The following is a 26871-nucleotide window of genomic DNA, read 5'->3' as shown; positions in this document are numbered from 1 at the left end:
ATGTGGAATTCATGTGAATAGAAAAACAACTATCAACCCAAACCAAAATACAACAAAAAGACTGCTTCTGTTGCAGTAATTACAGCTCTTTGAAGTCTTGACTGAATAGGTTACATAATCCACTCTTCTTTCTTATGATTATTTTATTCTTCCACCTCTCATGGAGTCCATATTAGGAAAAGAAAAGAGAGACAATTACAGCCGTTCTTACATGGTTCAGATGAGAATTTATTTTTTTTTTTATGATGGGTAGCAGCCAGATAGACACTGTTAGCCACATGAATGGTACGTGTGACTCCCAGAAGTACAAGCATAGATATGTGACACAATAGGGAATAAAATAGGTATCATAGAAAACAGGAAGAAAAAGTAGAAAAACAGCACAGTGATCCAGCTGGCCTTTATTTTGATGACTGTGGTGACTGATGGCAATTTATGTTGAAAATTCAACATCTAGAAGGAATCATATTGGAACTTTATTTACCTACATATATTAAGCCACCACTCTGCCATCAAGAAAAAGTAACCTTTTTCCTCTCATTCATCTTTGAACATATTTTTTTTCTCTTTAGAAGGCAAAAATCTGAGCACGTATTGAAACAGTGTTTGACTAGACACTGAAATTACACATAATATCAGCAACCTGAATTTACTGTGTTGTAGAGTCAAGTGCAATGAAAGCTCTATTAAGATCTTTGCTTCTTACTGGCAAGAGTCACCACAGGTAGAAGCTAATGATTCTCAATCAGCAACATAGCTCTCATTCCAGCAGGTTAATGGGCGCTGACTATGTCATCTTGTTCTCCTGATAGTTTTCAATTAATGTGGCAGCACTGCAAAAAGCACACAAATTGCCCATTAAACTAATTTTTTATTGATAGCATTTGCTTACTGATGAGTACAGCACATCAATTAGACTTCTTTCTTCACTAATTCATGCTAGCAGAAATATTGGGAGAATCCCAGGCACTGCCTGTTGGTCAGGAAATTGCATAGTAAGGCAGCTGGAGCAAGCAGGCCTGATTTCAGACACTGCTGTAGCTTAAGCAGTGCAATACTGCTCTAAAACCTGAGACATAGCAATGGGTGCTGTGCCATCATGTGCCCACTAGAAATGGTTAATAACTCATGCTATTGGCTCCTGTTTTCAAAGACCTGCAAAAACAAAGATGGATTTACTTTGATTTATTCATTTTAGCAAGCAGAAGGAAGCCAAGGAGCTGGCAGGTCGCTGATGACCTGCGTTATCAGGACTCTAAGAGTCATGACCCATATTGTGTACTTAATTGGTTCTGTGAACATTAGAGATTTTAATTAAACAATGGAAAGAAACAAAAATCTGTCACAGATGCTTGATTGTAATTTTCACTAACCACAATACAAGTGAAACAGCGCAGTGATACAATAAGGGCAGAAATTATACCAATAGGTTTAAATTTTCCTTGTGAAAAATTGGTACAATTTGGGTCTGTTTTCAAGATAAGAACTCGGTACAGATCATGGGTAGCTCATTGTGAAATGGTCAGAAGAATCTACAGAAGACACCTTAAATGTTGACCCAGGCAATTTTTCTGTTGCCTGTCATGTTCCCTGAAGGCAGCTGAGACAATCTCAGTGATTACTCTGCTGCTGACCCCTCCTTTTACCTGCCTCCTCCCTCAGCAGTGTATGGTTCAGGTATGACTCTAAGGCCAGTGGGATTATTAGTGGCTTTTTATCTCCAGATTGATGTTATTCGTGCACTAAGGACCTTTAGGTCCACGAAAAGATCTTTGGAAATCGAAGGTCATCAGTAAAAGTATTAATTATTTTGTTGTCAGTTTTTGAAAACTGGTTCTGATCATCCCTACGTATATTTCTCAAACTTAATCTTAGGTAAGGAGATATTTCTATTAGCTTTTTAAAGGTTTCCTTTGTTGGTGAGAACCACCTGACATCACTATTGTATTTTATTACAAAGGAAAGTATTATTCTTCTACTTGACAGAAAACGTGTGAAAATGAAACATTTTCTAAGGGTTGGAGAACTGTGTTGTTTTTTTGTTGAATTCACATTGCAGTATTCAAAAGCACTTCTTGAAAATACTGGTGATGAATTAAAGTTTTGGTAACACTATTCCATGAGCACATAGCTGGGAATGCTGGATTCTAGTCCTGGCCCATGTGATTGGTTTGCTGTGTAGTTTTTAGCAGTTTCTCTCAGTTATGTAAAATGCAGATAATAGCACTTAATGATTGCCCTTACAGGAAAATAATCTTGAATGATGTCTTGAAAGACCATTTGGGCAGTGACAACATTTAAGTACTTGGCTTAAGTTCAGCAGGAGAGTTCAATTGTACCTTGTGTTAATTTTTTTCTTGGAAGGGCATTAGTGCCCAGGTGGTTCAGGCCCAGCACACTGCTCTGCCTTATGCTCCTGAGGAGGAACAGGAGAGAGGAGCCAGAGACTCCAGCTAAGAGGAGCATGTGGTCAAATCAGGACCTTCAGTCGTACAGAGACTGACTGGAGTTTCTTAATCCTCTTCTGTTTGACTTTACACCCATTTTCAACACCATATTTTCCTAATTCCCGCTCATTCTCTTTCTTATTTGTGTACATTTAGTCTTTATCCCTTTATTTCCTTCTTAGTCCTGCCTAACTATGAATCTTGACATTAGGAATTTATGTTTGCAATGATGATTTTCACTCTCCTCATGTGTCAGGTCTTTCATTCATTTGTATCTCTCACATTTTGTTGTGTTATAAGCTCTTTGTATGCTGCCAGCAGGCACCTCCTGTTTTGTTAAACAAGTAAACAGTATTGCTACATTGCACCTCTGGTTTTGGCTGCTTTGGATTTAACAGACTGATTACCCAAATTTTACTAGCTTGGGTCGAAGTGGAGCAGTTTCAGTTATGGCCTAATTCAAATCAAGGTGAACCCAGAAGCTTCTTGATGGCCTCACCGTTGATTAATAAGTAGCCTAAAATAAAAGCCACAATGCTGGTTTGAGTCTTTTTGTTGGCAACAATTAAATCTTTTTCCACTATAGATGCCTGGGGCTTTCTATGATGATGAGGTTGATTTTTAGTGTTTCTTTAATATAATGAATGTTTTGCTTAATAGCAATTAAAATAGTTAAGTCATGTTTTTGTGTTTAGGATTAACAGAGTGAGAACTGAATATGATGTGGCCAGTTTGAAAATATCATTGTGCAACAAGTGGCAATCATATCAAATGTCTGAATTTTCCATGAGGTAGCTTGAAAGTTATATCATTGGAGTTAAAAAGAAATTTTAATGGGAGAAGAAGCAGATTCCTTGCCATCTTTGATAACTGTTGCTTTGTTTGAATTGCAGACACTTTTCCTGTCTCTCTTCTAAGTACATGTGCCCTGGTGTTCCAGCAGTTATGAGTACATTGTTGGCCAATATAAATGCTTTCTATGCTCATACAACAGCAGCAACTAATGTATCTGCTTCAGATCGCTTTGCTGCTACTAACTTTGGGGTAAGTAGATTTCCTTTTTTATTGGAGTTCTAGTCCTATATTTTTTTTCTAGTATATTCCACATTAACTTCTACATTCAAAAAAATTTCATTAATTGCTCATTTTAAAGAGTAAGGGTTGTTGTTAGCTTTTGAAAATTTTACCCTGAGTCTTTAAAATCAATTATTATAAAAGCCAGAGAAGATGCTGCTCAGTTTCTTGTGAGGCATAGAGGGTAGAAAGCATTGGCACACATTCACAGTACTAAAATCTCCATCAGTTTTTTGTTTTATTGCCATGGGGCTTGCAAACTGCAATAGACTAAGTGTTGGATGCAATTCCTTTCTTGGGCTGTGTTATCAGTGAACTCATATTAACCTAATAGATGTAGCCATAAATGCTGCTCTTCTTACAAGAATCCATAATTCTGGATTCTCTCTTATTTTTGCTCATACTTTGTCCAAGTCCTGGATTTAGGTATCATGAATTTTAGGAGGCATAGTAGCATTTCAGGATGTGGTAATACTTCTTTTGTTATTGCTAAATTTTCTTCTGTGGATAAGTATCTCACAGCATGGACTTCCTAGTCTTTGAACACGATAATAAATAAATATACATTCACTCCTTATTCTGATTTCCTCACCTACTCTCACAGGAAATTGAGAGCAGGAAGGCAGAGCAATAATTCAAAGAGGTTGCCTTCATAGTTCTGGTATTACACATGATACATAAAGTATAAATGCAATCTTATGCTGAAAAATGCATTTATTCTGTCCTCTTTTTGCTTTTTTTAGTAGGGCTTTTATTTGTAGGGCTGATATGAAAGGTGTATTTGATGTAACAGTTTTCATAAAATACCATTTATTGACATGAAATAAAATATTAATCATAATTAAAATTTATTAAATACAAATTAAAATTTCAACTTTTATTTGAAGTGGTGTTAGAGGCAATGGTACTCTTTTCCAGTATTAGAATAATAAAGGCACTTAGCTTTTCAAGACAAAATAGAAATTATACATTTGGATGAGTAAGCCAAGAATGACTTAATATCTTTGTTGAAACAAGTCTTCTCTTTCCATATTCAAGCTTTATTAGACCTTTGACTTTGATGCAAACTTTGACATTTAGAATGGTTTTTCTGGGTTTTTTATCCATTTTTTTCCATTTTTCTAATGATCAGAACTAATTTTGTCCTCAGACTGAGCAGAGAATTAGTCCTTCCTCTGATGTTAATGCCAGTTTACCTTTGACGCAATTCCAATCCAATTCATAGTTCAACAGATGGATGGAAAAAGAGTAGTGGGCATCACTAACAGAGATTTGGAGCTCTTTTTTCAAACAATTGACTTATAGGCAAAGTATTAGATTATTCTTCTCTCGTGGATCAAAAGGCATTTTTTAGTGAATAGCTGCACATCATCCATCAAAAAGAACATCTCAAATTCAAGTCCCCAGGCTACAGCTGGGAATGATATGGCCGACTGAATATTTCAGTACAGATTTATAACATGACAAAAAAGTTCTCTTTTGATTGATCCCTTAAGGGAACTGTGCCAAATTAGTGGGGTTTGGTGTAGGTTAGAACTCCACTGATGAGAGACAGTGCACAAAGACTCTATTTTCAAATTACTGATCATCACATTGGAGGGATGGTGCAGATACAATCAGTGCATCCTGAGAGCCATCAGCTGTCATCTCCTGCTTCTTCCAGAGGTCTTCTGCTTTCACATAGGCAGAGAAGATTTTGCACAGTTTTGTGCAGTAGGCTATGGAATATTTTCTAACATGGTAATTAGAAACTCTCACTAGTATTACTTGAGAATGGCACAACTCAGCTGGAAATCTCACAGCAAAATGCTTTCACTGCTTCATCTATCAAGATAACAAGTTAATCTTCACATTTGAAAGGAAAAAATATAATTGCATAGTATTACTATCACTTAACTTATTTCTACAAAAGCCACTGTTTCAGAAGTATCATTTTCAATCATACTTTTGCACCAAATTCTGTTGCAAATAAGCATCATTTCTTACTTATTAAAGGGAGGGGGAGGTGCTTTCTTCAAGAGTTTAATCAACTGCAAGGCAAATATAAGACAGGAAAATGTTGTATTGCAAAATCTTTGTGACCTCACTAATGTATTGCACAGCTGCACAGTGTTTAATGCATACCAGGTAAATCACAATATAGGATAGAAAGGAAAAATAAAGTGAAAGAAGATGCATTGCCTGTTCTTGAAACACAGGTATTTTCAAACCATCACTTGTATATGAAATAATGGAAAAACAAATTGATCTTCAGGTAAGAGTGGAAAGAAGCAGTCTAAAACCTCAGCAATTACAGGAACCTGCAAATTCTAGTGCAACATATTCTTGTTTTCTTTTTACAGAGAGAAAAGTTCATAAAGCTGTTGGATCAATTGCACAATTCTCTGCGGATTGATTTATCTAAATATAGGGTATGTACAACATATTCTTTCTAGAGTCAACATGAGCCCCAAATCCTTTGGAACAAAAATTTACAGAATTTAAGCTGTGTAACACCAATATTTTTCCAGTCTGACAAAGAGAAAAAACTTAGTACTTTCTTTCCAAAGGCTAAGAATGAGTCAAGGAATAAGCACATATTCAAGAAAGAGTAGTATTCAGTAAGTTTGATTAAATTGGTCTATAACCAGTTGATTAAGTTAATTTATCTGGGAATTACCTTTGCTGACTCAGGTAGTGAAAAGTGCAAATACATTTTTTCTGAGAGACTGGCACCTTTGCTACAACTTGCATGCTAAGATCCTAGTAATGTTGAGAGTCTTGTCTCCTCATTTTTCTGTGTGATAGGAATTCCAGGTTCACTTCTGCCTCATGGAATCTCCTTCCACTGAGGTATGCTCCAAATCCAGCCTTTCAGGAAAGCGTGCACTGGATACCTACCAGTTACCATATGGTTTTGAACTCCCTCTTCTCCTCTAGTCCACTGGATCATGAAACTTTTGGACAATACCTAAGTTAGGGCTTCATCACCTGTGGCTCTCCTTTCAGCTTCTAGGAATGGCAGCCTCCAAACAAGGATTTCTCTGTTCATCTGACCTGCTCTCCAAAACTGGAGGAGAAAGGGAATATTTAAAAGAACTCCAAGGCATTAGAGGGAGCAGAAGTTGCACACATATAGCTTTTAACACCATATCCTTTGTGCAGCAGATATGTTCATCAGAAGATCTTTTAATTTTGAAGACTGTTATCTAGATAGCATTGTAGCATGAGGGGCTGATGTTTCATTAGTAGGAAGTTATTTCAGTAACACTACTTCACATCAGTCTGTTAACCCAGAGATCATAGAAAAATGTATTATTTCTACATTAAGCTTACTACTGCATTTATGCCTACAAGTTTTGTATGTGCCATGGAAAACCCATAAATGGGTTTTTTTTAGCAACAGTTTCCAGAATTTTGTAATATTTTTTACTCCATTCAGGTTTTGGAAATATCACAATATTTTATATTTTTCATACTACAAGTGTAGGAGCATTATCAAAGATGTTCCTACTCGTTTCCAAGGGATATTCATCATTAACTACCTCACAGGCAGAATTCAGGTAACACGAACATCTCTAATCCTTCCAAGCAGCACCTTACGTTTTTCTTAGAGGGTTTTTGACTAGTTGTTCAAGGATTTTACTTGTAACTCAAATTTTACATGATTCCTCTTTCCCTGATTCACCAGGATAATTTTCCTGCCAGCAATTCTGAAAGACTCCAAGATCTGAAATCAACTGTGGACCTGCTTACCAGCATTACTTTTTTTCGGATGAAGGTATTGTCCTTTACTGCACAAATAAATTTCCTGAAGGAAACCAAAAATTTACTAATTTTTAATTAGTTTAAAGTCAAGTTGCAGAAAGCAAACTTAGCTGAACTCCTTAGGAGTCATGTAGAGCAATTGTTTCCTACTGATATAATAAAATCACAAGTCAACCAGCAAAATAGGTCTGATAACTACTTGCCTTAGTCATTCCAAAGGTTGAAATCTAAGTGGTCAAGCATGGAAATATTTTTGGAATGGAATGGTACACATTAATATTACTGAATAAAAAAAGAGAAACACAAAGTAACCTTTGTCATAATAGCATGGGATTCCATTGCATTAGGCACTACATAAAGAGAATTAAAATAATCCATTGAATTACTGTATCCTGAAATGGAGTAAAAAGATGAACCCTTTGCTTTAAATACATAACTGGTATTTGTCTGATATTCCTGTTCAAAGGAAAGCGCATAATTACATGGTTTAATTATTCCCTAAATAATCAAAAAACTTCTAAGATGTAAACCCTAAGATGTAAAGATGTAAACTCTTGGGCACACATGCCTCTTGCATCATAAGAATATTTTAATTCACATAAAACTTAGTGATAAAATCTACTTGCTTAAGCACATATTTTAAGGTATCTTTGAACTAAGTCCACCTTAATTCAACATAATTCTAAATATTTTTATCATTGCTTTATTTCAACACTTTTCATCCTGTATAACAGAACTACATTCAACACTTGGATTTTTTCTGTTCAATCTAATTCTGACATTCTACCATTTATGAAATATTTTATTAGGTCCTGGAGTTGCAGAGCCCCCCTCGAGCCAGTACTGTGGTGAAGGACTGTGTGAGAGCCTGCCTGGACTCAACTTACAAGTACATTTTTGATAACTGCTATGATCTCTACTCCCAGTTAGTGGATCAGGTAAGGTCAATATGAACTTGTGCTATTGTTCATTCATTGTTAGCCTTAAGTAAATAAAAAGCCTCCCAGTGCTTGTTCATATCAAAGCACTCAGATTTTCATTTTATTTATGCACAAAGGAGCAATATACCATAAATGCACCTAGAGACAGCTATAAACTCTAAAATGTTTAACAAGATGAGTTTCAAAATGGACACATTAACTCCTAATGTAGTCATCACGTTAGACATGACTGTAAAATTGTCCAGTGGATTTGGGAAGGATAACGTTTGACTGGTTACTGTTCATGTAAGATCTGTAACAGGAAAACAGTTATTTAAAATCTACCATTTCACTTCTGTAGCTTTAGGAAAAAAAAATTATTTTGTTGAAAATGATATAGTCTTTCCAGCCTTCCATTTTAGCACCTGTGATGCATACTTGGATCCAAGCTTTAGTAACTGCTTTAAGAAAGCAGAGGATAATTCTGAAATATTTCTTAATACTGATCTGTCAGGTTGAACTGTCAATGCAAAACAACTATAGCATTTGTTGTGTTCCAAATGTCAGGCAAAATCCTTGAGAATGCTGTTTGTTTTTTTCTATAATATGGTCATTCTATAAGTAATGTTAGAATTAAGTACTGTCTTAAAGGAGCATCACTGCTTTATCATATTACTTCTTGTACCTCGTATTTGCATTCTGGATGGTACACTGGAAACACGGTAGTTCTGTGACTATTCCAGCCTTGAATAGGATTAATTAAGTTCTTTGGGCAAATGCACACTTTTTGTGTAGAATATAATTAATAAAAACATCAAATTTCATCTGAAAGCATATTTCACTTAAATCCACAATATGAATTCCTGTATTTCAGGAAAGGTGATATTTGCTATGTTTTCAACATTTCTGAAACAAGAACTTATTTTCTCATGTTGAATTCCTGTTACGTGAGAAAACTGACCTGTAGCTTTGAATGTAAGAATTTCTCACCAGCACCAATAAGCACGCTACACTTAGTGCTGATGTGTGTTCATCCTGCAACGGATTATACTGCAAGCAGAGTAGGAGAATAAATTAGTGGAAGGAGCAGCTTCAGGCCTCACACCTATTTACATCATAAACTGTTCTGTTTTCTTGCTACCGTTTACTCTGCAGTAATTTGATCTTGTCTGTTAAATATAATATGAAGTGCTGCTGTACTGGGTATTACATAAGTCTGCGGTTTATCAGCAGATTCTAGTCTTCAGTAAACAGCTAAAAGTGATGAAGTCTTACTTCAAAGCGTTGTGACAACTGCAAAAGCTTATCTGTATTCAAAAAATTCACAACTTTTTAATGTGAATCCATACAGTCGTTTAGCCTGTCTATTTTTAAAAATGGTTTTAAAGTGCAGGGATATTACAGCCTTTCTGCTTGGTAGAAGAATGTGAAACTTGCTTAAGTAATGATTCTCTCCAAATTAAATATGAGACAGAACAGGCAATGTTGTTATTATATTTTTCTCTCACACAACTCTACTTAATGGTGAAGAAATAAGAAGTCCTGAAATTTTAAAAAAATCCACAAGTATTCACTCAGTTGGAAAACTGAGTTAACTGCATTTCACTGTATTTCTGCACCTCTTGAGTTCTCTTTCACAAGATCTCCAGCAGGGGCAGTTTTACGTGGAAACTTTCAGCAGACAGTTGTCTGTACAGTTAAAATCACCACACAGTGCAAGAAACTTCAGTGAAGATGTGTAAAAAGCAAAATTTAAAATAAATAGATTGTATTCAAAATAATTTATTTCTAACAGCAAATCACATCAACAATCAAAACAATCAAGCAACAATCACATATGGTCTTAATGCCAGACAGTAAAACTTTTTTTCACAGAAGGTGAGAGACAATTCTGGGAAATATAACTAGTCTAGCTTTAATAGAGAGATGAGTAAAATTAATTCAGAACACTGCTTAAATTCTGCATCAGCTCTTGAGTTGTACAAGGAGATTGTTTTCAGCATTATCCTATTACAGCTTCCTATCAATATGTCCACACTTGCATTTGGTTTTAGAAACACAGAAGTATGCAACTTGTTTGAACCTATAGATCTGGAGGCTTTCCAGTGAATCCAGGTGACTGGCTTGTGGTAGCACTGTTATTATAATGAAGCAATAACCAGTATTATAATTTACATTTCATTAGCTTTGTGTCCAAGCCCCTTAGACTACACCAGATTCCACCCTTAATCCTTCTTCAGTGCCCATTTCCTTATCTCTGCTCACCTCCCCATCAGGTGAGGTCTCCCCTCAGAGAGAGGAAGGGAGCTCATCCTAGCGTGGTACTGCAGCACAGGAGGTTCATGTTTTAGCTGCACAGCTGAGCTTTGAGCTGTGACTGCTGAGAACTGAAATCGATGAACCCCACAGCAACAAGAAATGCTTCTTATGTAGGTCAGCACCTGCTCTCCCTCAGGGGGAGGGCTGGCAGCTGCTGAGGCCCCTGCTCCTCAGGGTGTGTGTCTGTCTGTAACTCAGGGTAACCACTTTCTGCAGTTGCTTTGGGCTGCAACCTAAATTCTCAAACGTGCCTGCCACAGTATTTCTAGAAAATATGCTTCATGTCTGAATGTGTGGGATTGTTTAAGTTTGGAGTGAAAATAGAGCACTAACTGTTAAAACTGAGTGCTCGAGCTGGAGGTTTTGGAAATTTGCCACCATAAACACAACAAGTAAATCACAAAATATGCTCAGCAGTCTCCATTTCCTCTTTTTATTGCTCTCTACCTTTGTGTCAGACAGACAATCACTGTTAAAAAGCTGATGTCCTGCAGCAAAATATCACCCCTGAGGATATTTCCTGGAGTGAAGCATTGCAAATGCTAACAATATGCAAAAATGTCATACTACAGTTACATACCAGAATGCAAAGAGCAGCTGATGACAAAAACCAAATGACTACTACAGATAGTAAAACATGATAGCTTGACAGTCTTACTGACATATATATTACCATCCTCATTATTGGATACAAAGCCCTCTGATGAAGAACTATCTAGTTCCTTATGAAGCACATGCAGTATTTTCTCTTTTAATTAACAGTGATCTGAGTGAAGTGCTTAGCTGCCCTATATTGAAAAAAAATGTCTTGGAGAAGTAGTTTAGGAAGCAATTTAATAGATTTCTGACTCAATTTACAGATATGTCACTCTTTCTGTTTTCTTAAGAAAACAAATTTTGAAATCCTGGCCGGTGCTTACAGTGACTGAAGTCCCTTCAATAATTCTTTTTGCAGTTTTCTCCACTGAGTGACACCAATAAGATGCAGACCATGCTCTTCATGTTATCTGAAGAGCTCTTGATCAGTCCAAATAATTTCATGACTGATAGCACCAAAATGCTGGAATAAAACACTGGAGTACTTTATATTTGTTCAGCTCACCAGAACAGTGCTGGTATTCTACCTGATGTTAGACACCTGTACTTGAGTCTTTGCTCAGCTCTGCATGTTGTCACAGCACAGAATGGTGCAGACAGGAGGTAACAAAGAACAGTGGACTCATTCAGGAGCCAGGTGTTGTTCAGCTGCAGCAGCACAGTACTCTGCCCTTGCAATTTATCTCTCATAGGGGTACAGCACCTTAGGTTGTGTTGATAATGTACTAAAAACATCCCAGCTTCTGGGAATCAGACCTGTAAATGAGCACATGGATGGGCCTATGCTTTGAGAGCTGGCTCAGTTTTGCTTTACTCAGCTGTGAGTCCCTGGGCACTTTTCCATTTGGGATTTGGGAATCCAAGCCTCATAGTAGTTTTGAAGGTGTACTTTTTTTTCCTTTAGAATAAATGACAAAAAAATATTAGATTATTAGTTTCTAGTAGAAATAGTGCAAGAATTGAAGCGTGATGTGATCTGTAATCTTCAAACACATTCAAAAGTATGAAGTGGGAAATAAAGTACATTAGCAAAAACTGTGTTTACTACAGGGAGTCCTATTTTTCAAGCATGCATATTTCAGTGTCAAGTAATACTTCTTGTGAGGCACTTTGTTATATTTACATATTGCTTTAGATGCACTGAAAAGGTTCTGACTTCTTCAGATCTGGCATGCAGAGGGTACTTGGAGATCTCTCCTTGTGTTGCAGCATTGTGTTTGATGGGCAGCATGTTAACCACAGTAATAGGAAAGCATTTGGTAAATTACTTCAGAACAACAGAAGAATGCATTTTGTGCTGTGGTATTTCCAACCCCATTCTGAGAATTCTCTGTCAGAGGAAGACCAAATCTTACAGATAAAATTGCTTCTTAGCTGCTTGTCTGAGAACACTGGTTGGAAAGTCAAAGAGCTTGCAGTAAGTGAGGGGCTCAATTGTGTCTTCCTCCACCCTGCAGAAGCAGAACACTTTTGAGTCAGTGGGGCAGATCAAAACCACAGTATCACTTGGCTGGCCACTCCAGAGGAGCTATGCATGTTATACTGCCCTGAACAGAAAGACCGGTTAAACCAGCTCCTTTCACATGCCAGTCCTTGAAGAAAAAGGCTGGAAAGTCTTAATGAGAATTTATCCAAAAGAATTCTGTTCCACTTCAGTTGAATACATAAAATACAGTTGCCTGGAGAAGGTGTGGATGCCCCATCCCTCGAAGTGTTCAAGGCCGGTTTGAATGGGACTCTGAGCAACCTTGTCTAGTGGAAGGTGTCCCTGCCCACAGCAGGAGGATGGAAAAGGTGATCTTTGACATCACTTCCAACCCAGACCATTCTGTGATTCTGTGATGATTCTGTGAATAGGGTTTCAGTTTCAAATAAGAGAATGGTTTGGGAGTTAGTTAGTTACTGTGCAACAGCACTGCACAGGGAAATCCCTCACAGGTTTTCAATGCATGTCTGCAGGTGGTTTCCGGCTTTAGCCTCTCTAAAGTAAATTCTGTAAAGCTAGATTTTCATTCTTTTAGATATTAAAAAAAAAAAACCTTAAAAAATTACATAAAATTCTAAAAATAGGCAGGCATACTATGTAAATGTCTACATATGTCTATGTTTTATATATAGTGCATATTGTATATTCCCTGGTGATTCTACATGAAGTAATATTATATGTAATATAAGTAATAAATATGCAGTTTAAAATATGGAAGAATTGTTAAAATTAATATTTCATTATCTACGGCTGGTCTATAAAATTGCCCTCTGTAGCCTTGTGCTGATCAAGGCTACTGTGGTTGTTTGCATTGAGTTTCCACTCTATCATTATTTATATAGAAAATATTGTATTCTGAAACCTGGGTTAGGGCTTGCAGCAGACAGCAGCATAAAACTTTCTGATATCACAGGATTCAATTTATCAAAGTCACACAGATACTGATGGGTATTGATTGCACAGAACATAACAAAATAAAAACAAAGCAAAATAAAACCAGGCCTTCATCCTACAATCTGGTAAAATCAGTGATGAGAGAAGTGTAAAGCCCTCTCTTCTTCAGACCAGGCTTTACAGATTTGTCTCAGAGTAATATAGATGTAAATTTTAATCTTGCTTCACACTGTGCCTGAGATTGCTTTCTCCACTCTCAGCCACTTTTCTAGAGTACAAAATGTTTGCTTGTCAACAGTTTAGCCTTTTTTTCTTTCCCTTAAACTCAGAAAACTTGCTCTACATTTTGTTTTTTCTTTAAGAGAATATCAAAATACCAGTAATGATTTTGGAGGCTCTGTGCTGCATGATCCATTGTTTGCATATGTATTCAGGTGACTAGGAAATTGATAGTAGAAGGGAATTGAGAAAAACATGATTCAGTGCCAATAAAGAATTTATTTCAATTCATATCTTATGAAAAATTGCTCTTACTTCCTCTTTCTGATTTTGATGTCTTCTGTTGCAAAAGACAAAGAGTTATGCATCACCTCATTTGGATGTTGCATTAAAAACCCACAGAGAATCTCCAGTACTTACTGTATTTGTGAATCTTAAGTGAATAATATGACTTCTCTTTAAAGACACTTTTCTTATAAGGTGCTTGCTACAACTCTAGGTGATCCTAAAGACAAGAAGTATCCAAGTCAATTAATATGAGAGTATAAAAATCTGTATTGTCAGGTCTTGTTGGTGAGACATCATCCACTGTTATTGCTGGTTTGATCTGCCAGCAGAAGCCCCTCAGGAATATCACTCTTGTGCCTTTGGCAAGGCATTTATTGAGCTTTTAAGTACAGGACATCTTCTGGCATTTCATGGTTCTGTGCATGTGGGCAGCGTTACCATCCAAAGTGATGTTACAGGAGGTCGAGATGCTTTATGTAGCCTTTTCTGTGTGAAAAGGCTCGTGCAAAAGAAAGAGATTCTGGTAATTGGCAAACTTTCATTCATATCAGTATTTGGAAAGGTCTCTTGGTTACTGGAACTGTCTGTGATCTGAACTTGTTCAGTGCTGTATCAAACAAAAACAGAAGACAGGAAACTTCAGAAAATCATTTATTTTAAAATTAAGAATCACTGATAATTTTGTCATCTTGTTATATCGAGAATTTATGTTCCTCTTGACCTTTTCAGTGGTATTTTTTTAAAATTCTCATTATTGTTATCATCCTCTACAATAATAAGCGGTATTTAGGGTCTCCTGTATCTTCTCACTGTATTTGTGCCAGTGTGACACTAATTAGATATATCAGCTATTTAGTTCATGCTTTTACACTGGCTGTTTCTTTCAAATGGATATAATGAGAGTGAAAAAAATAATCTAGAGAAAAATTCATGGTGAAATCAAACTTCCACCACTGTTTTACCTCATTATAATAGCACTGTACCAAGCCTTCCAGAACTGGGGAAGCATTTGGACAATACTCTCAAACACAAGTGTGGGTTTGGGCATTGCTCTGTGCAGGAATCCAAGAGTTGGACTCTAATCCTTGTGAGTCCCTTCCAACTCAGAGTATTCCATAATTCTATAATGATTCTACCAAGGCATCTGTTGTACATAAAGGGAAAAAAAATACTGATGATAATAAGGTAAAAAGAGCTTGAATGATTCTAAGCATTTCTAACTCACTAGTTAGATTTTAGGATAAAGAATGGAAATAACAACTGGGCATGGACAGAGTATGCACTTTCTTTTCAGGGCATAAAACTACATCTGTAATGTGAGACTATTTTAAAAGTACCTTCTCTGGGACTTTTGAAAAGGTCGTATTTATTTTCAAGAGATTTCTGTTCCAGAGAATTTTTGCAGAAAGGACCTTCTTGTGCAACTACTACCTTGTAAATTAGTTACTTTTTGCTATCTGTGTTAAAGAACAGAATTTTGCATTCTTTGATTCACATTCCTGGTCATGAAAAGCTGTCTCAGCTACATGTCACTTGCTGTGAAATAGTTCTTGGATAAGATGCTCAGCTAAATATGAGGTGGCTTTGTCTTCTACAGCTGCCTTTCAGTTGGTTCAGTTGGTTTAACAAATTTCTGAGAAAAAAAAGGTCTGTTAGACATACATCTTTGATATAGAAACAAGGCCTTTTTCGTAAATATATAATGTATACCAGGGAAAGCCCTTGTGAGTGAAATTAATGCTCTAATGTTCATTTTTTTTTCTGTTTTGAAAAGCTCTCTCATTTATATGGACAGTTGTTAATTGTTGGTGACACCAGACCCACCATCCTTTGACCTGCTTCTGAGCTTTACTTCTGTTGCTTTAGACACTGAGGGGGTATGCTCTGTAGTTCAACTGAGTATGTAGCAGTGTGATTAAAGATACTTTTCTAAAATATTCCACAGTGGCTACAAAAAGAGTTCCAATTAGGTGTTGCTGAAATTCCCTTTCTGCCATTCTAAATGCTATTCATAGATAGAAGTTAATTGAGGTTAAAATAATATTTAATTAATTCACTGTGATACTAATACAGTGTTAGGCATATTCAAAAAGATACCAGGCCCATTGAAGTGGTCATACATGGACTAGGAATGAGAAGTACAGGGAATATATGTTTAAACTTGCAGGATCACAGGCATGTTTATTTTCTGACTTACTAGCTGAGACCCTTTTCTATCTCAGACAGCTGTGTAGAGGAGCATGTGTAGATCTACCATGTGCAGACATAGCTCTGTGGGGCAAAAATTATTTCTGTATGTATGTGTGTGTTCATACAGAATTAAAAAGACTTCTTTTCATGTTTGGGTCCTTACAATGAAGTTATTTATTGGACAGTGATAAGGAATCTGATCTTTCTGCCAAGAAAAGGAATGCAAAATACTTTTGTCTAGTAAATTGTAGACTCAGCGTTCATAAATAAAAACAGTAGAGATGAAGTCTATCTGTAAATGCACATTTTAGTGACATTAAAGATACTAAAATTCTCAATAAAATAAAGGGAAATTCAACTGCTTCTTCATTTAGAACATACATTATAGCAGCTTTTAGGCTGAATACCTTAAGTGTATAATTCAAACCAAAATATTAAACACTCCTTAGCATTGTTTTTTTTTCAGTCTTTATTGTGTAGGGTATAAAAGTTCTGCCTCAACAGGCAATTCTACCTGCAGTGAATCTCAACACAGCAAAGAATTTATTAATGCATCTGATTAAAGTGTGGGCATGCACTAAAAACCAAGTCTGTATTGATCTTCTTTGCTGACCTGACAATCTTTGCACTCTGTTTCTTAATATTTGTGCACAGCTAAGTACAGTTTTTCATACGTTCTGCTCTGTTGGTTAGCCAGTCTTGGTCCAAAATTTCTAAAGATTCTAAAGATAGATCACTCTTCCCAATCAAGTAATAATCTGTAGGTGGAAGCCCCATAGCATTTCACTAATAAAAATATTTTCAATCTTGTTTTAACAGAGTAAGAAACAAGAAGTTCCTAAAGAAGAACAGGGACCAACAACAAAGAATTTGGATTTCTGGGCACAGCTTATTACTCTGATGGTCACCATTATAGATGAAGATAAAACAGCATATACACCAATCTTGAACCAGTAAGTAATTACTTTCCCCATAAAAATTAAGAATCATGGATTTATTAAAATAAGGATAAGAAATACACCTGAATCAAAAGTTGTATTTTAAATAGAATCTAGCTAGAGATTTTTGTACAGAATGTAACATTGACATAGTTTGATAAAAATTCAGTTCTCTGTTAATGGAAAGAGAATCTTTTGGTTTAGGAGCATTAAAGACGTGGTATATGAGTCATCCCAAAAATTTAAGTAGCAAAATATTATGCAAGAGCTAAATGGATAGAAGGGAAATGTCCGTGAAATTTCAGTGAAGGGAATTTTCAGTGTGATGGTATTGATGATATGAGAGTAGCTTGGCACACATGGTATTCAAATCATGCTGAGACTCTTTTAGGTATGATTTTTAGGTATGTAATTGTAAAAAAATAATGAATTTCACAAAGAGACCCTCTCCAAATTTTTGATTGGCTAGCCAGACTGACTTGAAAATGTATAAAGTGGAGAGCAGTATCCTGGAGATGGAATTTGAGTTCTCAGAATTGAAGATGTAGCAGATGAGGGAGGTACAATCAATAACCAAGACAAGTCAAATAACTTGAGGTTGATACATGAATAGAAAGGAGAGAAACAATCGATAAACACAGAAAAAAAAGTGGTTCTGGAGTTTGAACATGAAATATATAGAAAGAGTGCACAGAAACATGTTTCACGTATTACAGCTGGAGAAAGAGACCTCACACTAATTGAAATGTGACGTGATGAGGCCCTAGGGAAATGTTTTAGCTCTTTGGAGCCATTTTACAGAGAGATTGCAGAAAATCTGGGCACAGTCTAGCTGTGATGACTTATGCAAAAGTTAACATTGTAACTTACATCTGTATTATGACTAAACAATTAATAGAGGTTTCTGTAGTCGCATTTAATTGAATGCTCTGACGGGGAGCAGGAGCAGTCTGGTTTTTTCAGCCAAAACAGGGTAGATACTAAAAGGCACTCTGCACATTGAGATACGCTTGTCTGCAGATAAAAGGCACCATTCTATTTATGGCCCTACAGTAAAAGTAACAAAGAAACCTCCTGGTGATAACCAGAAGCTGAAAGATATTTCATTGACTTCTGACTCCTTCCTTTACTTTACTGAAATAAATGAAGCATTATTTCAGTCCTGGATAATAAGCATTTCTTTGTTCAATCATCTGTTGCACTGACCTTATTAAGGAGTAAGTTCTTATCCTATAGGGGAAAGAAAACACTTTTCCTGTTTAATCCATTTTTATAACATATTGTGAAGTTTCTCCATTAATGAAAGCTCAACTTTTTGTCTGACAGGCTTTATAAATAATACACTCACTGTAAAATACCTAATTGTGACAAATACATATATGTGATTCATTTCAGTGTCTTCATTGAGATTAAACAAGTGTAATTGCGGGTTAACTATCCTAAAAATTATTCTAGCTGTATTTTGATACAAATGTGAGGGAGAAAGTAAAGGCATAAAGAACAGAGTTCTTCTAAGGGGATTAGTAGGTTCCCTAAAGTACAGATGAATGATTGTGTAAGATGTGAAAAGAGAATCAGGAGTGGACAGAATTGGGACAGATTAAGGGAGAGAGCTTGTGTCTCTGACTTCTCTCTTGTTTTTGCTGTTGTTTCGTGAGAGAGTGAACACAGGGAATAACATGTCTTTTAGTAGCAGGAGACATCAGAAGTAAAAGATGAAGAGGCTGTGAGTGGAAAAAAGACTTGAAAAACTGTTCAGATTTGCTTTGGATACGTTTTTTAAAAAGATGAGCTGCTCCTAACACAAAAGCAGCGTGTAAAAACTGTTGAGAGGAAAAGAGACAGCCTCTTCCCCCCTGCTTACCCCAGAAAAGAAAATGGGTTAAAATGGATGAATGGGAAACATAAATTGAATACACAAGAATACTGCAAAAATATGACTCCTTATCAGAAATATATGGCGATGCAGTGTCTCAGTGGACTTCTCAGGCCTGCATCCATTTGAATCCTATTTTAGAAATGAGGTAACCAAAGATCCCCAGGAGAGCATTCTGATAGAAGTTTTCACAATTGTATAATATTGCTCAGAATTCTAACCCTCAGCCAGTTTTGGAAGCCCTATTTTTATATCTACCTTAGAGGCAAAAATTATGCTGTGATGGAGTAGTTTGAACTGTATCAGATTATGAATCCAGATGAAACATGACATGATGGCCTCAGCGAGCATTGCATCGGCTGACAGACCATACCAGACCCCCCGTGTGAGTGTGGTGAACCTGCAGTTCCTGTATGACTTGAGAAACTTGACAAGTTTGAGAGATAAACAGTCTGGTATTTAAGTTGTAAAATTCTCATTCTGATAGTTAAACAATGTAAAATGTGTTTGAAACCTGATTCACAAGCAAATCTAGGACTTCCTAGCACTTCTAAATATGCACTGTATGTGCCGTGAAACAGGAGAAATTGCTATCAAAATAAAATAAAATATTTATTCTAATAAAAGAAACATCAAATTAAGGACAAAATCTTCAAGTCAAATATGCTTCTGTATTTTGAAAGCAAGATCAAAATTTGGGCTTCTGCACCTTTTTTTTTGCACATATACTCAGAACAGTCAAGTTGTCATTATAGTAAAAATATAAGAATTGAGACAGCTCTAGTGGGACTTTTAAATTTGTTCTTTACTGATCCTTAGATCTTTGCAATGTAAGGATCTGTTTTCTCTGTGATCACATTGTGTTCCACACAGTATGGAAAGGACAAACACATGAAATCTGCAGAAGCAGATTTCCTCACGCTTCAGGAGCTAGGATGTTTAGTGCCTCTGAGAAGTTGGGGATAGTAACTTATATTGCAGAAACAGCATTAATTGTGACCTACGTATCAGAAACACAGGTCAGTGGAAAAAAAAATATGGAAGGAAGTGAAAAAATCAGAGTACACTGTATCATGGATTGGACTATGTCAGCCTAACTTTAGAATGTTTCTTTGATGATGGAAGGTGTACCTGATGTGTTTTGTGTCTTGATCCAGTGATATTCCCCATTATCAATTACGCTTTATTCTGTGGAAGCATATGAATATCATGTCTTTCATTGAAATTCTGACCATTATGTGTGTAACAAAGCTGTTCTCATTTCTTCACAATACCCACTGTCGTCTTGTCCTGTAACAATGCATCATACACTGACAGACCAGATAAGTTATATAGGCTTTGTAAAGTATCTGTCTTGCCCATTATTTTTTCTTCAGGGAATGGAATGTTACTTTGAGTAAAAATAAGCTTTGGATAGATGGAGGATAGAGCACAAAATGTAAGAATAAATGAACTCTCAGCTCACAGTTTTAATAGAACACATATTTTCCAAAATCAGATAGAACTTTCGTCTTAAGGGTTAGTGAATCAGTGGCCATGGGCAGTCATCCACAGATGGTGTGGTCTAAACTCTTGCTGCATGCACAGCACAAAAATGAATGTATTCTCTCCCTAGGACTGGTGCGAATTAGCACCTGGATGAGATTGAAGCAACCAAGTATGGAAAATGAGCTACTCTGAGAAAGTCCATCTGATGTTCAGAGACTTTGATATTCTCAAGGTGTAGCAGACTGGAGATTTGGCATCACAAATAAAGAAAAAGCATTTTTAATTGTCGTGGTAGAATTTTCCGACTTTTGGGTTGAGCTAAAAACACCCAGTATTGTCTAGGATAAATGCTTTGGGGGGTTATTTATGTTTTGCTTATACATTGATTCTTTTCATTTTGTTTTAAGTCGAGTTCAATTTCATTCCATTGATCTGTGGTTTTATATATAGCCCAGTGTTAGAAATAGCCAGTGAGAACTGTTTTCACTTAATTTTTGCTTAATTAAAATCAATAGAGAGAAGACATTTATAAGTGGCTGTCTTGTATATGCATTTAGTATTTTTGGAAATACATGGATATGGTCCTGTATGGGCAACATAACTCCTCTGGATAAACTGAGATTTTATATAGTTCCAAGAATGACATAGAAATTGAGAAAATTATGGCCTATGGGGCAGAAATAACTGTAGCAAGAGCAAGCTAAATGACTAACAGTGCTCTCCTGGTTGTCCTTTTGCTTCACTGAGAAATGTGAAAATACATGGCTTTTACAAAGATTAGAAAATGTGATGTGTAGAGATTTGCATGGGAAATTTCTCTGGCATTTTGCTGCTTAGGGATCAAATTCTGAAGTAGTTTGAAAAGGTCTTTTTACCTAAAAATAAGGTGATAAAGTACAAATAATAAAAAATACCATACTTACATAGATGCTTTAGTATTTGACCTTTGATTATCTCTTCCCTTTAAAAAGACAGCTGCTTCTGTTACCATTTATCTTTAGCAGGTGGAATGTGCTGTGGGCTTCTGTTGTGCATTAACTATGTCAGCTTCTCACATAAAGTAAACTGCAAGGATACCTCTGGTAGTTACATGATGCCCATGACTGACAGCTGTGCACTGCCCACCAATCTGTTAGAAGTATAAAAACTATCATCAATTTTAGATTTCACCTAAGTGATGCCAGGTGGGATATGTTGAACTACAGTAATTTAAACAACATTGAAAATGGCAGTTTGTGTGTGCATGTGCTTTCCCAATTTTAAAATGCACCGACATATATATTAATCACTAATCAAGCAAGTGTGTTTTTATCAGATCCAGCCTTGCCTTATGGCCAGCTTTGCAATATGGTCAAAAGAAAGTGTCAATATTAAATTAGCTGTTAAATACTTCCTCAGAGCAACACTGTCAAAGTTCGAGTCCGGTGCTAAGGGAGAGCTCAGGGTGGACTGGAAGTAAAGAAATTAAGACAGCTGAAATACATTTCAGCTTCTGAACAGAAATTAATTTTGTGGGGTTTGGTATTATTTAAATTAATACCAAGTTCTTTAATTGAGAAGCCATTAGCATAAAGAAGGCTCAGTGAAGTGAGCTAGCAACTGCTCCCTATTAAAGTGGCAGAGCTAATGAGCTGTTTAAGTACTTCTTCTTTGCAGATATGATCAGGGTCAAATAGGTCTCTAAAAGGAATACATTACTTAGATCATACTGCTACCACTTTAAAGTTGCACGTAATTCCCATTCTTTCTGTGTCAACAAGACCTTTAAAAATTCTTACATTTTTACAAAAATTATTACAGAATATTTTCTGAATTTTATTAGTGCTTTAATAAAAGGTCAAAACACTCTGGATCAAATTCTCTGCTAGTAGAAAGTGTAATAAACTCAACACAAAAGCCACACAGCTCTGTGTATTTCCTCATGAATATATTCCCTTCTTTTCTGTATTCCTTGTGAACTGTGGGTGTATTTCTGTGGCTCTCACTGCACCCCTGTGCTATAAACAACTGCTTTACCCCACGGGGAGGTTCTGTGCTCTACTTTCTGCTCTTCAGCTGCCTGGCTCTGCTTCTGTGCTCTGAGAATGGCTCATATTAATGTCAGTCCCACATCTGCATTAAAGACAGCCCTTTTTTTAAGACAGAAAATGTGATGTAAAACACAGTGTCGATCACTAAAATGCCAGCTTTTGCTAGTTGATAACAGTGAAAATAGTAACTCAAAGATTAAAGCCTTTCTTTTACTTAGAATGAGAAGCAGCTGGGATCTGTGAAAAAGTTGTGTAAAAATACTTAATTGATAACAGCAGAAAGTATCTAAAAAGGACTGATTTTCAAAGATGACATGAAGCATAAGACCAAAACTAAGATTTTGAATCAAAATCTGCATTTCACTACTTGTTACATTCTTTAATGTTTTATCTATATGTCAAGGTGGAAGTCTTCAGTGAATTGGATTCTATGAGTATATAAACCAGTACAGCTTCACAGACAGCAGTGTCACAAGGGAATTAAGGAAAACCTGTAGCTGCTAAACATCTGAGCCACCTGTTTCATATTCTTCATAAGCCTTCTGATTTATCTCAAGTTGCAGAATCATCTGCAAGATAGATGAATATCTCTTGATTTAAAATGTCATATGAGGGGAATTTGTGCAACATTTAACTAATTACTTACCCAGGCCCCTCACATTGGGGAAGTATTTATTTAAAGCTTGGATGGGTTATATAATTGTTGCAAAACATAAAATACAGTAATTGCATACTAGGGGAATTATGTTGTGGAATTATTTGCCTTTTTGCTGTGCAGCTGTAAGCGTAGTTCCTAGCAGCAGGTGAACTGTTGTCATGTGATTGATTGCAGGTTCCCTCAAGAGCTGAACATGGGAAAAATCAGTGCTGAAATCATGTGGACTCTGTTTGCCCAAGACATGAAATATGCTCTGGAAGGTAATTAGAACAAACTATTAATTACACTAGTGAGTTCACCAAGACTGATTTTCACTGTTAAGTGATACCTGGCACCAGATTTCTGTGTGTGGTTAGAGCTTTCTGGTGTACTTGTTTAAGATGCTTCATAAGTTAGTGAAAAAGAAGGGTTATAAGGAACTAAATCATTGTTCTGTGAATATATGAAGTTATCTGTGGAAGAAAGAACTGTGATTTAAAATGCTGCTTCTTAGACCTGATAAAAATCTTCACTGTCCAAAGAGGCACGCATGTGCTTGCTAGAGAGCATTGTAGACACTCCAATTTTTCTCACTAGCTGAAAATTGCTAACTTGCCCATAAGGAGCATTTGCAGAATGAAATTATGGAGAAAGCACACACTTATAATTAAATCTTTTTGTGTTCAAAAGGCAGGGTGTATTCAGTTCAGTTCCCACAGAATCAAATGCAGTTTCATTTTATCTCTTTAAGATATTGCTGTGGTTAACCATTGTTAAAATACACGGGGTTTTGCTGTATAGCAGACTGTTTCCAACTAATGGCTTCAAACAATAAAATATGGTTATTGCAGCAAACCAAGTGAAAATACCTGCATGAAACTGGCATTGTCTTTAGTCAAGTCTGCTACTAACTACAGAGCAAGTCTGAAAGGGGTGAGAAAAAAAGTATGAGGTTGGATTTAAATAACAATGCAATTCAGCAGGCATAAAGGATTAAAAAACCCAAATATTTGAAGATTCACTTCTATATTATTCTCTCCAGAATGTCTAATGCGATAATATCAGCGTGGTGGTGCTTTGATGACATTGTGGATTTTTATGAGGATAAAGAAAGAGAAAAGATGAGTGGCTAGAACGGCTATTGATGGAAAACCTGTTTTGTTCATCTGCTGTTGTGTTACTTTATTTTCTTAATTGTGTTATTTGAATGTGGAACTTCCATACTAAGAACAGCAGAGGGAAAAGAGGAGAAAGGAAGGAAGGTAATTAAAATATGTACAACAACAACAGAAGACATGAGACATCTTAGATGTGGGTAGGAGAAGATTTATTGCAACTGTTGTTTCAAAGTGATGTCCTGTAGTCATGTCAGAGTGAATCAGAAGTACAAGTTTGAGGAGGGGTGTCAGGCAGGACATCATCCTTTAGGAGTGATCAGTGAAGGCAAAAGCTTCCAAGAGCTGAGAAACATGAAGACTAAGTGAAAGCCACTGTTTTGGATTAAAGCATATTCCCAGTTCCATCAGTGAAATAACCTTCTATCTGGAGAGGCTGTGAGTCAGGAACAGCTACCAGAAAACTGCTCTTCAGTAACTCAGTGTTGTGATTCCCTTACAGATAGTTAGCACAGATTACTAAGGTTTTCTAATAGCCACCAATTGCCATGACTTCATAACCTTGAGTGTGTAGTTACGCTCTGCACACAGACATCCCTGAGCACACAGAGCTTGTAGTGCTTTAGCCACTGAGCTGTAAACACTCTGTGCTGCAACAAGATCATTCACAAAACATCACTCACTCTATTATGAGTGTTAAGTAGAGCACACTGATCACTCAAAAGGCAGCTTCAGATCAAGCCATGGTTTGTGTCTTAGTTGTAAAAAGTAGAACAAGAAGCTCTTAAGAAAGAGTTAATTATACAATATATTGATGTGTGGATGGTTGGGTTGAATCAGGATTTTAAAATAAATATTAATGTTAATATTAATTCTTATTCTGCAGAGAGAGATATAGAAGGCATTTAACTTTCTATGTTTCAGACCAGTCCCTGAATGTAGTCTCATTTCTGTGTTGCTGAGGATACTGACCTTCTAAGGAGAGGAAATGCCATTGTTGGCATTAGGAATTCTAAGCTGCTCCCAGAATCATTAGTGAAACCATTCCTGCATATAAATAATAATTAAGGGAATTTGAAATTAGTATAAATTATTATAAATATACACAATTTCACCTTCTATTATTTCATTGCTAAACAGGAACCTCAATAAATCTAGTCACAAAATATAGATCAGTATGCTGATCCTCTACCCAGCTTTGCTGGGATTTGAATTATTAATTATTTCCATAGATATTCTACAAACTGGGTTTAACTCAGTTTTTGATGGAAATAAGTTTTTTTTCTTTAAATTCTGTAAGATTAAAAGCAAGCCCTTAAATATGTTCGCAGTTGGTCCTCATGGTTTTAATGGAGTTCATTAAAATGCATTGCATTCTGCTATGCTACTCTCGCCTTCCAAGTTATTAACGTAGGCTACCATCTGTTCATACCTAGTGTCCAGGGCTGTGATTGCAATCTTTCCCTACTCCAATTTAGTATTAATCTCCTGAAGCACAATCTTTTGTGTTACAAAGTTGATTCCTTTCTGCATCCAATCAAGAAGCAATGAACTGGTCCAGAATTGTTTGCAAAAGGATTGCTCATGTGATAAAAAAGATTAGATTAGCTCATCCAAGGCCCTCTTTCTGGTTTTACCCACTTTATGTATTCACAAATATATCCAGCCAGACCCATCAGTTTAAATTCAGGAAATAGGAAGACAGCAAATACGGGAGCATCCAACTTTCCATTCCTTTTCCCTTTTTCCTGAGCACAGTTCAGAATGGCTGCTCAGGCTTTCTCCTCTCCCTGTACAGCTGAATTCCTCCTGGATCTGCTCGGGGCATGTGTGCACTGCAGAACTGCTGCTCAAGCAGTGTCCTCTGCCCACCTCCTCTTGCAGAACAACCCAGCAGCCCTGTGAGGGGCATCAGCAGGCACCACACGCCCTCTGCCTTCTCTTCTCCCTTGGTCCTTGCCAACCAGGAGGCTGCTGCTGTGACATGGAGAAGTCAGAGAGGACAGCAGCTGCCATGGCAGTGGCCTTTGGCTAGAGAAGAGCAAATCCAGGTCTCTGTGAGTACCAAGGCAGCAAATTGGCACTGGGGATCAGCTCGGATTTTTGATGAGGGAGGAAAGGACATCGCAAAGCACAGTTCAGGTCTCCACAGCTGCCAAGATCAGGGCTACACTGTGCCAAGCTGACATGCCTTGGAAACAAAATTGTACTAAAATCTGGTATTGAGTTCATAATTTCATTCTAGATTTTCTTCCAATCTAAGTTAATTGAAATATTTAGTCTTTGCATAGTGTTAAAAGTTTTAGGCAAACTTTAACAAATTGAGTTCACACCAGTTATATTTTTTTTTTCTGACCTAATGGATTATTTTAATGTATAGATTTTGCGTGAAGAAGGTATCACATGTTTCTCTTTGAGAATTGTCTTCATTAGATTTGGTCTCTTTGGGTTTTTTTTCTTCTTTGCAGGTTATTCATGAAGCATCAGTGTTTTGCATGATACATTATAGATTGTTGTTTGGCATTTGGTTTACACAATCATCTGATCTTACAGGATGGTAGTATTTTTGTACTCTCTGATCCCCCGATTTTTCCATATTTATGCCA

General features: G+C 36.5%; 1 protein-coding gene across 1 annotated transcript in view; it reads left to right on the top strand.

The window, feature by feature from the left end:
- The window catches only part of UNC13C (unc-13 homolog C), a gene marked incomplete at its 5' end in the record, with an annotated part of 125735 nt that overhangs the window by 53926 nt on the left and 44938 nt on the right, over positions 1-26871 (top strand). Inside the window, 6 exons of the mRNA XM_082290746.1 lie at positions 3341-3491; positions 5864-5932; positions 7192-7281; positions 8078-8206; positions 17001-17134; positions 23346-23431. Of these exons, the coding sequence (XP_082146872.1) occupies positions 3341-3491; positions 5864-5932; positions 7192-7281; positions 8078-8206; positions 17001-17134; positions 23346-23431 (659 nt within the window). The remainder of the gene's footprint in view (positions 1-3340; positions 3492-5863; positions 5933-7191; positions 7282-8077; positions 8207-17000; positions 17135-23345; positions 23432-26871) is intronic.

Source organism: Coloeus monedula (assembly GCF_965178545.1).
Source record: "Coloeus monedula genome assembly, chromosome: 14".
Classification (NCBI taxonomy): Eukaryota; Metazoa; Chordata; class Aves; order Passeriformes; family Corvidae; genus Coloeus; species Coloeus monedula.
The sequence above is the reverse complement of the archived record's forward strand: the minus strand, read 5'-3'. Positions and strand labels throughout refer to the sequence as shown.